Genomic DNA, 15,958 nt, shown 5'->3' on the forward strand with positions numbered 1-15,958 from the left:
TTTGTACAATGGGCCTAATTAACTTCCACCATTTTCTAGCCAGGGTAGAAACTAAAACACAGAGTAACCATAGAGAATTAGGAATCAGTGAGCTCAGTTTTCATTCTTTACCAGCTGAACCCTGGTGGGTTTCCATGTTGGCATCAAACTCAAACAGAACTGGGCCTACCAAACCATAGTTAAGGATCTTTAAAGCTGCATATTGATGAAGATAATGTCATATTAACATTATCTATATTCTATTGTATTTTTATTTATTTTGTTAAATATTTTCCAATCAGTTTAAATTGGTTCTGGCCCAACTAAAGAGAGTAGCATTGCAGGCAATATGTTTGATACTACATGCCCAAAGGACCTTTGACCCTTCTCTTCAGTTCTGTCTCCTCCACCCACAGCAGACTCACTTTGTTCTTCCCTTCTTCAAACAGAAATATAAAGCAATATTTTCTAATGCTTGGTAATAATAAAGTATGCTTGTAAGTCTATCATCAACCATTCCACACTTCCCATGCAAAAATTTGTTAACATGTATCTTGGGGAAGTAATATGTATGAAGATAAAAACAGAATCCTTTGTTCTATGAAACATCTAGATTTCCCCTCAAACTGGGACTGCACTTCCTCCTTTAATGAGGTTTCAAAAATATAGGTCAAAGAAAGAAGAAAAATGAATTGTTCTAGCTTTGCAAAAATTCACCAGTCCACAAAATATTTTCCTTCTGAAAATAGAGTTGATTTTTTTTAAAGAAGCATTTTTATTGAAAAGACCATAAATTAGATGGAAAAATTGAGTGGAAAGAACACTAATGGACCGTCGTGTCTTCCTACTTCTACCTCATCCTGGTGTAATATAAAGATTACTGGACTGAGAAATGTGAGCTCTGGGTTCTAGTCCCAGCCCCATCACTAACTGTATGACATTTAAGTCTCTAAATGACTGGTTAGCCAGAGAACATGCAGAGGAGGCACCCAGGATGGTAAAAGAACTGTCTCAGAATCATGGGAATGAAGATTACTTGAAAGAAATGGGAATGTTTAATTTGGAGTAGAGAAGACTTGGTGGGCAGCAGGGGAGAGGGGAGAGCATGACAGCTGTCTTCAGTAATTTGAAGGATCCTCATGTGGATGAGGATTAGGACTAGACAAAGTAGAAATGAGTTTAGGAGGTAATGGTTTGCTACTGACTGGACGTTTTTAAGGAAAAGTGAGATGACCGTTTCATAGGGATTTTGTAACAGGTTGATCAGGTGTGGGTCAATCAGGTAAGCTGGTTTCTAATTCTTTCTTTCTAATTCTGAGATTCTCTGACTTCCTTTCTCTGGGCCTCAGTTTCCTCATCAGTGAAATGGGAGGATAGAATAGACCTTTAAGGACCCTTCCAGACTTAAAATCCTATGTTGAATGCCAAGGTAAGGGACAGAAGCAAAAAAAAAAAAAAACCCATGAGAATAAAGAGGATTGCTTTTAAAATAGCACCTCCCTCTGCCCCCATGCAAAGGGAATGGGAATAGATCCAAGGCTGAAATTTAAAAAATAAGGGATTGCGTCCAAAAATGAGAAAGGAATAAAATAACTTTTTTAAAAATAGTGAGTTAAGGCAGGGAGAAAGTTAATATGCAACATAGACAAAAGAGAAAGAAAGAACAGAAAAACATACAGAAACAAGGATGGAAAAGTCCCTGTTGTTTTTAAGGATTTGGCTCCCATGTAGTAATGCAGCATCCCTGGAAAATCACTGACAGCTTTCTAAGAGGAAGGGCATAAAGAATACAGATACACTATATGAAGCATCCAGGGATGGTTACCCAGTTCTCCTGTCATTTTAAAATATATAATGCTGTACTTCAAAGCATCTTACCAGAGTTAAACTATCAAAGGGGCACTAATATGCTTTGTTGTCTGGCTCTCGAGCCCTAAAACACAGCAAAGAGAGGTTGGGCATCCAGCTTACACAAATTGTTGAGGAAATAAAATAATTTTGTAATAGTCACTCATCTCTAGAAAGGCTGAAACATAGGTTCTTACCCTTGGAGTGTGAGTAGCTGGGTATGGCCAACCCATAAGATATGCCAAGGGTTGGGCTGCAGGGCAGGGGAGATCAACTGAAGTGGATATGGCAGCTGTTTCTTAGATCTCTCTCTCTCTCTCTCTCTCTCTCTCTCTCTCTCTCTCTCTCTCTCTCTCTCTCTCTGTCTCTGTCTCTCTTTTGGCATTTTTATCATATAATTCTTTCTGGCAAAAGATACCAAATACTATGGTTGGATTATCTTGGATGCATTACTTCAAATAATTGGTATGGTCTGGCTGTTTTGTTTTTGTTTGTCTTTTTTCTTCGCTAGCAATTTTGACATCTTTCCAAAGTGAACATTATGTAACTGTCACTAGGTGTAGAATCACTTCTTTTCTCCTCAAGGGACACCTGCTCGTTTCCTTTCTCCTGCCTGGATCTGCAGCGAACAGAAGGTTGAGGGTCTGCTTGCCTTCCTGTGGCTCAGCTCAGAGCTATCGATCACACTACCCCATGTGTGAGGACATCAACTATCCAATCTGGAAACCTCCTTCTGTGCTGTCCTAGCATGGGATCTGAGCATTTTGCCTTACTCCTCTTGGATGAACAAGAAGGAAAGAAATAGCAAAGGACAGTCCCCACCAGTGTGACTATTGGTGGCAGGGGGTGGGGTGAGGCTAGGGGGAAGGTTTTGTTGCCCTTTTTTCAAGATTAAAATGTGAAGAGCCTTATTCCAAAGTACCTCTTCCCTGCAGAGGGGAAAGAAGTGGATGGAGAGAGATATGAAGAGAGAGACAGACAGACAGACAGACAGAGAAAGACAGAGAGAGAGACATTAGTGGATTACAAGAAGAGAGGGATAAAGAAGAGGAGACAAGGATACAGAGAGAAGGAAACAAAGAAGTGGGGGGAAGAGATTTCAGTTACTTTCAGGAATGCAAAGATGTTCCTTCCATGGTGATTTAATGAAGAGATGGTGTCCACAAAGGGGCTTTGCTATTTTTTTTTAAACTACTTTCAGGACAAACTGTTTTCACTGGTTTGATCCCAGGAGAAACCTCTCTTTTTCAGTACCCACTGTTTCTTTGTGCAGAAATCATAATGCTGGCAAGGCTTTGAAACATTGCTATTTAGCCCACACCATGGAAAGCTCTGCAAAGTCCAGATGTCCTCCCCTGCCCTACAGCCAGGACTCAGACTCTTTCTTCAAGTAGCCCTGTACATTTTCTGGCCAAACACCTGTTCCATGGTGGCAGCCTCCCACCATTCAGAAATGTTAGAGGGGAAAAAAACCAAGCTCATTTCTCCTTCCCTCAACTATAAAGGAAATAATTCAAAGTTTTCTGCACTGAAAATCACAGTTTTTCCATCTGCAAGTCTCAGACTTTGATAAAGCAGGCCCAGGGAAAACAATAGTTAACATGAAAATGCACATTGTCAGGATAGAACCTTGTATGCTATAGAGTGCTGATGTTTGGATTGGAAGGGAACATCCTTGGGAATAGAAATAACATTTGAATTAGATGAGGAGAAGGCCTTGGAAATCTGCAAGGGACTGATGCTTAGAGGTGACTTTGGGAGAGAGGAGACTGCTACAGTTATTGGGATTACCTTGCCTCTCCCCAAAAGGAAGCTCAGCACCTGTGTGCTTTGGAACCTATATTACACAAGAAATTATTCAAAATAAAATGTTATCAGGGGTGGCTAGGTGGCACAGTGAATAGAACACTGGCCCTGGAGTCAGGAGGACCTGAGTTCAAATCCGGCCTCAGACACTTAACACAAAATCTAGCCATGTGACCTTGGGCAAGACACTTAACCCCAACTGCCCTCCAAAAAAAAAATAAAATAAAATGTTATCCTCTAGTAACACAAAAGGCACTGGGTGAATAGATTACACCTTGAGTTCACATAATTCGCTTCCAACAAAGTCAGTGTAAACCTAAAATCCTGAATCTGCTGGATATGAAGCTATGAGTAGATAAGTGGAAAACTATAGGAAAATACATCCATCCATATAGCACCATTGCTTAGAATAGACCGTTAGTAGTCATTACAGGGACTGGAATAACATTTATGTTTAGTACAGTTTTTTTTTTAACAAATCCTTTTAAATCTCCATTCCTTTTAAAAAATGTTTATGTAGAGTATTTCAGTAAATTAAAACATTTGTAACAAAACTAAATAAACTAAACAGAAATACAGAACTGTCTCCAACTTTTTCATTCTAGCTTAAGCTGCTTTTATTTTTGTTTAAGAAAAAGACTACAAAAGTTTCAGAATTTGTGTACATAATGTAAACAACAAGATGATAACATGTTTCTCCTGCAGCTATGACCTCCACTATTTAATTTACAAATTAAATCAGGAAAACTGAAGAGTTCCTTACACAGTACTCTACATAAAACAAACCTTTTTGTATTCAAGGTAACCTCAATATGAAGAAAACCTGTCCAATAATAAAGTGCAAATATATATTGAATACCTGAATTCCTTATTTAGCAGGGTTTTTTTCCCCTATCACAATTTCTGTTCCATTTAGGAGCAAAGTAGTTTGGTTTTTAAATGTGCTAAACTTAAGGACAGTGTTATTTCTTACTTCAACGTGGCAGCTATGATTCCATTCCAACCAATATGTGCTGAATTTCAGAATGAAAATGACAGAACCTTCCTAAATCCCAGGGTTGGAAGAAAGCAAAGTAAATAATGATGAGACCAAGCAATAGATGGCCCAGAAGTCCCCTGCCAAGAAAATCATGTGACACTCTCCCCTCTAAGAAACAAATGGGAGTCCTGTCCCAAAGGAGGCCAGGTCCCATACGTCAGCAGCACTCACTTTTTTATCCTCTCTCCAAAGGATGCCACCTCATCAAGGATGTTCTGGACGCTGACACACACCTCTTGGATGGCATAGATTTTATTTATGAATCCCTTTTTTTCACTGTCCTAAAATATAATTCAAAAGAGAAATTCAGTGTTAAGGATGGGTGTAGAGGGAGAAAGGGGTACTCTTTTGTACTTGAATTCTTTGAATTGACCTTGTAATTTTTTTTCTTTTGGAAATAGATATGTGTGTATATGTATGTATGTATGTACATATATGTATGCATATATACACACATATATGATGTATATAAACTAAATGTACTATGGACAAGGCTCCTGTAAATACATAAATTCTGACAAAGCAAAATTACATTTTAAATCACAGGATTTAGAAATGAAATGGACCTTCTATTAACATTATCTAGTCTAGCACTTCTTAAACTTAAACCCCACATGGGGTTTAAGAAGTGTTGAAGGGGTCCCTAGTGGAAAAAGTTTATTAGCCTAATCCTCTAAACATCCAGAGAAGGAAAAAGGGGGGAAGTGATTTGCCCAAAGTGACAGATTGTAAATAGCAAAGCTGAGAACTGAACCCAAGTCCTCTGAATTACATTTCTCTTCTACTGCATATAACAAGTAAATGGTAAATGGGGATACAGTGAAGCACATGGTTCTTCCATAGTCTGAGAGTGATGTCAGTCATATGATCTGGGTTCATCCTCTGTTTCTTACTTCCAAAAACATTCCTACTAATACAAAGGGAATCACAAACAACGACTCTCCTTTCTTTGAACCAGCTCCTAGACCAAACCAACCTCAGGTCTCTCTATTTCACCAGAGCTCCCTGGTTCAATTTTAATCCCAGAAGTCTAAATTTTGCAGTAGTTTCAGAAAATTGCAAGAGAGTAAAAGAAAAAATGGGAAATGGGTGGTGAAAGGGAAACTTAGCAATTAGGGGGAAAATGCATATGTAAAGACTGTTAGTCTCTAGGTGAACACTTGTAAACTACATCAGGGCAACTCAGTAAAGTTTGAACAGTTTTAGGCTAGTAGTAATGAGTTTACCACTTTTAATTCTCTGTAATTAAAAAATGCTGAAGGTTTATACTAAATTCAAGCTAGATTAAAGTACCAGGGGAGCTTGGCAATTGGCCCAGGGGAAGTGACTTTACCAGCCAGAAGCTAGGGAACTTGGAAAAGTAAGCAGCACCAGGATCTCCTTTGGAATGTAAGTTAGTAGACTGCCTAACCTTGTAATGATTATGTACAACCAAATGGTCTTATGTTAAGGTTTCCTCAGAAAAGCAAGCCTGCCTTTTTCTTTACCATTATGAAGATGTCATCAATTCTTAAACTGTCTAAAAAATAAAGCTATGAAAATTAAAAAAAAAAAGTAAGTTAGTTTTGACGACCCCTGAAAAACCTTTTGTCCACTGAGTACATGGTTCTTACTGTTAGAAAGTGAAGGTGTGGAGAATGGGAGTGGTGGATAGTAGGCAGTTTCCACCATTAAAAGGTGAGGGGAACTGGAGGGACTTGTTTCCTGGGAAAGGCTGAAATGGGTAGTGTGAACAGAAATCCAGCAAGGTCCTAAAAAGAGCAAACTTTTGAGACCTGGAGAGAGAAAGAGAAGGAGGCCAAGGGAAAAAAAAAAAAGGAGGAAAATGGATAATTATTATTAAACCTAGCTATTTACATTTCATGGAAGACCAGAGGTTGCTTATTCCAGAAGGTTTAAATACTTCTCCTTTGTAATGTTTGCCTCTTATTTTTACTTTGCCCCACTTCCCCCCTACCCCTGCAAGCACCACCAGGTTCTCTACAGTTGCTTACATTAAAAATCTTTGACTTATGTCCTTAATATACTAGAAAATCTCTGCTGTTTTCCTAAAGAAAGCCCTTGATAGGAGAGGATGTGGCCCTGAATGAGTCCAAGGAAAGAAGCAGGCCAAGCCCTGGGGCTCTGGGAAGAGAAGCTAGGCCAGACACAACAAGAAGGCCTGGAATGAAATTGAGGCCTCTTCAGAAGGGCCAGTGGTGGCCTTTCCACTATTGGAAATTCTGCTTTGGAATCTAGTACCACCTAAATTTGCCCAGCTGGTTTTGTGGAGACCATCCAATCCAGCTTCCATGACAGTGTGAATGTCTATAGAAATGAAGATCTGAGTTTGTTAATTTGACTTCCTTTGAACACTTGAACATTGTGTGCCAGAATTCTTGAGACCTCCTCATGTGGCAGTCAGTACTTACTGGAAGGAGCCAGAGGAAACTAAAATAATAACACTACCACCACATTTACATGCTTACTTCCTGTTCATTTCAGAGGAGCCCTGGGCACTTTGCACATGAAACGTTTTGCCCAGTTGGACTTCAGCCACCTCAAAACAGAGTGGATGTATAAAGGCAATTGGCATGCTCTCTGTCACTGAGGTGAAATCACTGTGGCCAGTGACATGGGAGTTAATTTATAACCAGACCCAGTGTAGTCATACTGAAATTAAATTTCCAAGGGAGACCTCAAAGCATATTATTCACCTCACTTATGTCTAAATGGAGTGTCAGCCAGTGAGGATAGATATACTCCATAAAGTTTCTCACTAACGATAAGGTAAGTAAGTACTATCTACATCATTTTCCTCTTCAGAATTCACATGCCAATACAAACATGGATGACTCAACTTCTCATCTTTTTTTCTTCCTCCAGTTAAAACAAAAAAATTTTAACTCAATTACATAATTATGTTCTTTAGAATAAAGATAACTAGAGACTACTTCCTGTACACTTTATAACATATTCTGGGTCAATAAACACCTTGGCTTCTGGTCCTTGCTTTCTTAAATTCAGACTAAGTTTAATCATATGAAATAGAATGAAGCATCTCCATGAGTTCTCTCTGAAAAGGGAATCAAAATTGGGGCAAAAACATAACATTTATAAGCCAGGAAAATTTCCTAATAGGGCATAATGGTTTCTCTGTTATAATTGGCTGTTTCAGTTCTATCGGTGGTGGACTAGCTCTGTCTGAAAAGATCCTATAACAAAGGTAGGTGAAGGTATCTTCATCTTCAAAGGTTTGGGAAACTCCTATATTTTGAGAAGACACCTCCTCCTACCCCTTCCTACCACCTGGTGGGGATGGGGGAAATCAGCAGATATGTAGCTAAGTCAAATAGCAATTTTTGATATATTGATCAGCTTTGATGAATTTGTTTTCTTTCTATTTGTTTTTTTTTTAATCTTTCTTATAAGGGATGGCTTTCTAGGAGAGAAGAGGGTTAAGGTTGGGGGAAATTAGGAAACATAAAGAAAAAATATATCAATTAAAAATTTTTTAAAAAACATTTCAGATCCTGTGGTCTATCCTTCCTTATGCCTATTAACCTCATCCCAAAACTTTTGTATGACTGGCACTATGCCAAATAATTGGCAAGGGAAGTGAAATTGGGAGCTTCAATTCAATGACAGAGTGCAAGAAATATTCTGGAAACTATCGTTTGACATGTCATTAATGCACATTCTATGTGGGGCCTTGGTTAACATAAAGCATTCTTCAAAATTCATCTATAAAGCCCCCTTTTAACAAACACTTCAAAAATGTTAGAGTTAACAAATAAACTAAACCTTCCAATAATCAGTTGGTTGGGTTGGGTTGGTTTGGTTTTGGATTACTATTCTTAATTTCTTTCAAGTGTCTTCTCCAAAGCAAGAAGATGCTTTGCAATGTTAGCAAAGCTTTGAAAAGCAAATGCTTTGGAATAGAAATTTTATATTAAAATCTCTTTTATCATAAACTGCCTCTCTCCACTGTGGTCTCCAATGAGTGAAGTAATTACTCTTTATATAGAGTATATGACCCAAAACTGCAATGGGTAATGGAATTGCTCTGTGTTTCAGTCCAATATTTCATACTTTTTTTCTCTTAATGTTCAATACTTTATTAGTAGAGAATAAATTGGTACATTTCTTTTATTGTCATTTTTGCTTTCCTTTATAAACCAGCTTGGATGAAGGAAATATCATATAGTATTTAATCATCCAAAGGTTCAGTAGTGACACTACTTTAAAAATGCATTATTAAAGTTTCTTCTGAAGATGTTAAAAAAAATTACCCATAAAAAACAGCCAGTGGCTATAAATCAGGAAGCATGTGAGATTTATATTGCAAAACTATTTCTAATGATTCAGTATAATTTTTAAGCAATCTTCTTTTATTTGTTAGATTTTTACCTTGCCTCTAAAACATCATAAACAACTGTAAGGCAGTACCAGGGAGTCTTCCTCACATTTCTCTATGCCGTGGTATGATACCTAGGTTACCAGCAAATTATACCAGATTCTCCAAGGACTTAAATTGTTCCTTAGAGGTTAAAGTTTTCCGGGGCAGGAAAAAAACTTTCATTTTTTCAGGTCATCAGGGTATAACTGATTCACTGAAGTACTAACTTAAAAAGAGAGTATCATAAAGACCTGGCAGAGTCAGGGCATCTATTTTACAAGGAGGAAATAGGGCACATATTGGGAAGACCTGGCCCATTCACTTTCTTTATTTTTTAATTTTTTTCATTTTTATATTTCGGAGGGGAGAAGGCAGGGCAATTGAGGTTAAGTGACTTGCCCAAGGTCACACAGCTAGCAAGTATCCAGTGTCTGAGGCCGAATTTGACTCCAGGGCTAGTGCTCTATCCACTATACCACCTAGCTGACCCTGGTCCACTATTCCAGTAAGGCCCTATCCAAGCTTTACTTCACTCTCTACTTCCCAACTATTCTCAAGGATTTCATTTCCATTGTGTATACTCTCCCCTCCATTTCTGGAGCTGTAATCAGATCAACTCAGCCTTAGTTCCGGGAAAGATGTCAATCCACTTCCCTAATACCCTTTCCTCCACCCCCTCCCCTGCCAACATCACCTTACAGACATGGCTCCCCCTCCTACTTCCTCTGCATTAAGAATATAAGCTTCTTGAGGGCAGGAAATGTTTTTGCTTTTTCTAAGGTAAGGCTTAGCACTGTGCTTGACACATAAATTAAATGTTTATTCATGCATTCATCTGTTCCTAAGAGTTCCTCCTGTTAAGGTTTTGATTCCCAAGGAGGTCCAGAGACTTAATAAAAATGTTCCTGTCAATAATTTTGTCAAGTGCTGGCCCTACCCTTGAACAACTTTCCAAATGTCCAATAAGTAGTCGGAGAAATATTGTTTTATCTTGTTTTCCTGAGGTAAAACTATTACAGGGAAAATGGTAAAGTTTGTTTGTTCTTTAAAGCTCTTTCCCTTAACAAATAGACCCCTGAAGGATTTATTTTCAGATGAGTGTTCCCGGTGCATTTTCTTTAAGTTAAGTCACTCAGAATTACACAAACCATTTTTGTAACTTGAAAGCATATAACTGGCAAGAGAAAGCAATTTCTAACACTTCAAAGCATGTGAATTATAATGAAGGCTACTCTACATCTACCCTCCTCAGAAATTCTCTAAGCCTCATTGAAAATTTAGAGACACCGTGAATCTGATACTCTGTGTCAGCAATTCCTGGCTTTGTTTTAACAGAATGTAAGCTTTCAGATTTAACATGTTTTCCACCCAAAAAAAAAAAGCTAGCAAAGGGACATAGCTTGGCATCGATCTCAACTCTAGCTCTCTTACTTCTGCTGGTGGGTGAGGAGACATATTTTAGGACATAGCCAATGGAGAATTTGTTTTCTTTGACTATATGTATTTATTTCAAGGGGTGTGTTCTCCTCCTGCCCCTGCCATTTTTTTTTAAAGAGCGGCAGGCTGGGAGTTGAGATGGAGAGAAAATAGATTTTTGTTAAAAAAAATAATAATTAAAAAAACTTTAAATATAGAGATTGATCAGGCAAATTATTTCCCTAATTTGCTAATAAACACTGCCATTTTGTAAGTCCTGAGTTTAAAATCATCTGAACATGTCTGAGCATGTGTCAATGTCCAGTGTAAGCAATGGGAGTTTTACTGTACAGATAACAGCAGTGAGTCTAAAGGATTTACTAGGAAATGACATTCCACAGCATCACTCCTTGAAATATTCTTCCAACCCAGGGACAGAGGTAAAATTGGATCAGAGCCCAGAAAGGAATGACAATGTTTTCTCCTTCACATTGGAAACATTGCTGTGGAGTCTGAAATTTGAAATACTGGTGATTCTCATAGATAAGGCCTCAAATAAGTGAAAAGCTAGCTCTACACATGTAGCTTTGACTAACCATGAAATTCTGTGCTGACTTTATTAACTCAACGGCTAGCTTTCTTGGTACATTGTCCTGTCTGATGTCAGCTGTAAGAAATACTGAAACATTGTCTTAAAAGGCAATGTAGCAGAGTGGATAGAGTGGCCTCTAGTCAAGAAAACATGGCTTTGAATGTAGCTTCTGACACAAACTAGCTGTGTTACTCTGGGCAAGTCACTAAAACATTTGGGCACCTCTGGAAGACTAAGAATTGTATAACAGTGGCTAATCGTGGGAAGGGGGAAGTTTCCTTACAATGAATTCCCTGTACCAGTTAAATGAAAGGTATAGACCAAAATACATACACACACACACACACACACACACACATACATATACTTATTTGCAGCTTTAACCATCAAGACCTGCAAGAATTTCCTGAGATATTGAAGAGCTCATAAGATCAACAATGCATACAGTATAATAGAAATTTTCTATTTCTCACTTAAACCAATGGGCATGATCTTTCGTTTGGCTGGGGAGAATGTCTTCTATTTACCTGATTTTTTTTTTTTGTTCATATAAAACAGGGAGATTTTGACATCTTAATAAGAATTCCCAATGCATGGAAACCTTTTATGCATGCTCAGTTTTGCTGCAGATAACTTAGGGTTAACTTGTCGGTTTCTATTTTAGAGAATGATGGTAGATTCTTTATAATGTTACACAGACAAGATCTTATTTTTTCCTTTTGCTGACATGGCATTTGTTTTGTGCAGAATGAGCATTTACCTGGTCCTGGTTTTTTTCTTTCTCTGGAGTGACTTGGGCCTCTGCTTGTTCTAGAATGTACATTTTCAATGGCATTTTAGTGATAGTGTGTCTTAAAGGGGATGTGTTATTGTTAACCTGTACCCTTAAAAGGAAATAATGACTATAAAGAGAGAAACTTTTATGGACCAGGCAGAGTAAGGCACAGGTTTATTTGGTAGGTAATGTACTTCTCAGAAAAATGGGAGCCAGGAATGAGGGGACATCTCACTGGAAGGGGAGAGGGACTCAGGAAAGTGTGTGACCTTGAAGCTTCTGATACAGGGAACAAAACCCAGTTAACCCAGGGCAAAAACAAAATCGTTTTCTACCTATTTCAACCAATCCCCTAATATCTATTAACTAAAGTGGAAACAATACACTTCTTTAAAAGGTAAGAAATAAAAGACTTTCAAATAAATGAATTTTACTTGAGTTAGGCATGAATCGTGTATATATGTGAGGAAGGGTCCTTTAGTTGAAGTCCTCTTTTTGGTAGGACAAAGAATTACTTAGGCAAGAAAAGCAAGAAAACCTTATAAGAGGGAATCCATAAACTGGGGAAAAGAATGGCATATGGAATAGTATTGTAATATTATGCTATTACTACTATGCTATTATAAATTATAAAATAAATAATAAAATAGTAATGGAACATTATTGTGCTTTAAGAAATTATGAAAGAGATGGTTTCAGGAAAATGTGGGAAACATGCAGAATTAAGTGAGCAGAACCAAGAGAGCAATTTATACTATAACAACAATATTGTAAAAGTATGCAATTTTTGAAAGACTTTCAACCCCCTCATTTTACAGATGAGGAAAAGGAGACCAAGTAATTTGCCCAAGGTCACACAAGGAGTAAGTGGAAGAACTGAGATTCAAACCCAGGTCATTTCCTTCTAACTCCAGCATTCTTTTCCACAGAGTCTATTTATTGAATAGGGCTATTAAATTAAATAGGTCTATTTATTGAAAGTTATCCAAATCACCATATCTATTTACTTTAGCACTGTGTGAACAGACCAAAAGTGTGATCAGACCAATATTTGTTCTGAATTTTGCAATATTCATCAGATACTTATGTATATACAGTGATTGGATTGGAGAACACCCCATAGAATCCATACTAAACTCTCCCCACAACTTTTTGGGATAGATGAGACTCAGTGTTGAAAGGCTTGCTTCTCCTTGGGAAAGCACAACAGAACCTAGATGGCCCCTTGGTCATACCCCTGTGTTTTCTCATTTCTTTCAAAGCTGCATCAGAAAGATTAGCCTCCTAACCAGGAAAAGTTTTCCACTAGTAGATTTTAAAAGGAGTGACTCCACCCTCTGGCTCTCTCTTCATTTGTGTTTCTCTGGAATTTGTGGCAAAAAGAGCTTTTTCTCACTTTCTCCCTCTGGGCTTTCCTGTGAGGGCTAGAAATAATGCCTTACTCACTCAGGTTAGCCAACACATGACCTGGCTGAGGTGAGTTTGAGGGTAGATTTGAAAGTGCTAGGGCTGCCTCTTCTGTTTTGTTCTTTCCTGAGCATAGGTTTCTAAGTAGCAATGGTTTTTTTTTTTTTTTTAGTTTTCAGATCTTTTAACACATACCTTAAAACATATATAACTTGTTCATAATGTTTGTGTACTGATCACCAAGTAACCAATAAAATCTTGGTTACAAGAGAAAAATCTATTTGCCTCACATCTTGCTAATATTTTAAAATTTTATCCTGAACTCAAGAAATGAAAAAAAAAAAGTATTTCTATAACATAGTAGAATAGAAAAAAAAATGATTACATAAGAAACTACAAATCTATTATGTACAACTTGCTATTACTTTTAAACATATATAATCAAGTTATCATGTAACTTTCTTTTTTCCCCTCCCCCTCACCTCCCTCACCCTAGAGATGGCTATTATTAAACACAAATATGTATATATGTAAAATCATTCTATACATACTTCTTTGTATCAGTTTATATGCCAATAAATTTAATAATTCAAGTGAAGTGAAAGGATATTTATAAAAATATAAACTGCCTAGATTAGCAGCAAAGGAAATAAATATCTAAATAAACCTATTTTAGAAAAAGAAATTGAACAGGCCATAAATGAGCTTCCTAAGAAAAAAAGCTCTAGGACTAGACAGATTTACAAGTGAATTCTACCAAACATTTAGACCAACTAATTCCAATATTAAATGATTTGGAATAATAGGCAAAGAAGGGGTCCTATCAAACTCTTTCTATAAAAAAAAAAAGATACTGATACCCAAACCAGGAAAGTATAAGCAGATAAATAAAATTTTAGAGCAACTTCATTAATGAATTTAGAAGCAAAAATTCTAGATAAAATAATAGCTAATGAGATGCGGTGCTGAAGATGACTGGAACAAGTATCCCAAGAACCAGAGAACTTTCGTCAGATGATGTCCCCTTCCCCCACCACACACACACTAGACAGCTGTGTGAGAAGAAACTTCTGAACCTTAAAGAGACAACAGATTGTTCATTATTATTTTCTTTTGGATCTCTGTATCTGTTTATAAAGGGGACTGCCCCCTTGTAATTTGTCCATGCATAGATGAACTTCTCCCCCTCCCATATTTACTTAAAGGGGAGATAGATGAGGGGAAGAATTCATATGAGAACGAAGTGTAGAGTAAAACTCTTATTAAAAAGAAGAGGAGGGAATTGTAAGAGGTGATATTATAATATCTTATTTTGCTCCCACAAAAGTTATTAGCAGATAATCAACCGCAGTAGGGAAGCTCACTTATTTTACTAAGATAATGGCCATCCTGGCCCCAGGGAAAACTAGAGAGGTGGGGGCAGGACAAACTGCTTAGACCCTAGAGGTCATAACCCAGTCACAAGTATCCTCACTACCATGCCTAGGTAATCTGCATAAAGATGGAATGTAGGGAAATAAAGGGAGGAATTTGAGGAATTTGAACTAACCCTATACAGAACTGTATAACCTTTCTCCTGCTTCTGTAACCATGTGAGCATCATACCCCACCTCCACCCCCCCTTGCTCACAGGAAGCATAATAAACGCCTTCCTCTAACCCCCCCCCCCATAGCTAAAAGATTATAACAATATATTACAAAGATTATACACAATGACCAAGCAGGATTTATACTAGGAATGCAAGTATGGTTTAACATAAGGAAAACTATTAACATAATTTATTATATCAGGAGTAAAAGTATCAAAAAATCATATGAAAATATCAATAGATGCAGAAAAAGCTCTTGACAAAGTACAACATGCATTTCTATTTGAAAAATACTTGAAAGTACAGGTTATAAGTGGATTTTTCCTTAAATTGATAAAAAGCATTTACCTAAGACCACCAACAAGCATTATTTGTTATGGGGATATGTTAGAAGCCTTCCCAAGTAAGATAGGGTGTGAAACTACGATGTCCATTGTCACCAATACTATTCAATATTGTATTAGAAATCCAACCAATAACAATGAGAAGAAAAAGAAATAGCAGGAATCAGAAAAGGAAATCAAGCACTAAAACTATCACTTTTTGCTGATGATGATATACATGGAAAATCGCAAAGACTCAACTGAAAAGTTAGTTGAAACAATCAATCATTTTAACAGAGTAGCAGTAAATCCTGAGTAGCAATTTGCAAGACAGACTTTTGGGGAATGACTTCCCCCAAGAGTTAAGAAATTCCTAGGTCCCTCAAACAGAGTGGGCTATCAGGAAGAGGGTCCTGTAACAACAACCTTCTTGGGGGAGATGACCATGGATAGGAAGAGAAGCCAAAAACCTTTTCCTGGCATGGACCTTCCTTGCAGATAACAGTGGCAAGGCAAGGAAAAACGCCAATTCGGCAGTCCTGCAAAATGGCTTAGGTTTGTTCAAGTGTCAACCCCTGCAAGGATGTAGCTGCAGTGATAAGTTACGTATATTATGCATTTCTTTGGCATGAAGGAAAATATCACTGTCCTATATGTCCTATATGATTTCTATACCACCTCTTCAGGGAGACCCTAGACATAAGACAAGCCTGTCTAAAGTGATTTACTTCAGGATTCTGGGGTGGTGGCGTGAATATTCAGAGAATTTGACAAAAAGAACCTTTCCCCTCTCTTTAGGAGCCAGG

The 15,958-nt window shown here is 37.6% G+C and overlaps 1 protein-coding gene across 6 annotated transcripts in view; it reads right to left on the reverse strand.

Moving 5' to 3' along the window:
* Positions 1 to 15,958, reverse strand: part of MCTP1 (multiple C2 and transmembrane domain containing 1) — a 495,837-nt gene that overhangs the window by 12,486 nt on the left and 467,393 nt on the right. For all 6 annotated transcript variants that reach the window (XM_069085117.1, XM_069085113.1, XM_069085116.1 and 3 more), the window contains one exon: positions 4,844 to 4,953. In XM_069085117.1, coding sequence (XP_068941218.1) covers positions 4,844 to 4,953 — 110 coding nt within the window. The remainder of the gene's footprint in view (positions 1 to 4,843; positions 4,954 to 15,958) is intronic.

The sequence above is a fragment of the Petaurus breviceps genome, unplaced genomic scaffold (genome assembly GCF_028583685.1).
Source record: "Petaurus breviceps papuanus isolate PSGF00001 unplaced genomic scaffold, PetGlider_PUasm1.0 175, whole genome shotgun sequence".
In the NCBI taxonomy this organism is placed as follows: Eukaryota; Metazoa; Chordata; class Mammalia; order Diprotodontia; family Petauridae; genus Petaurus; species Petaurus breviceps.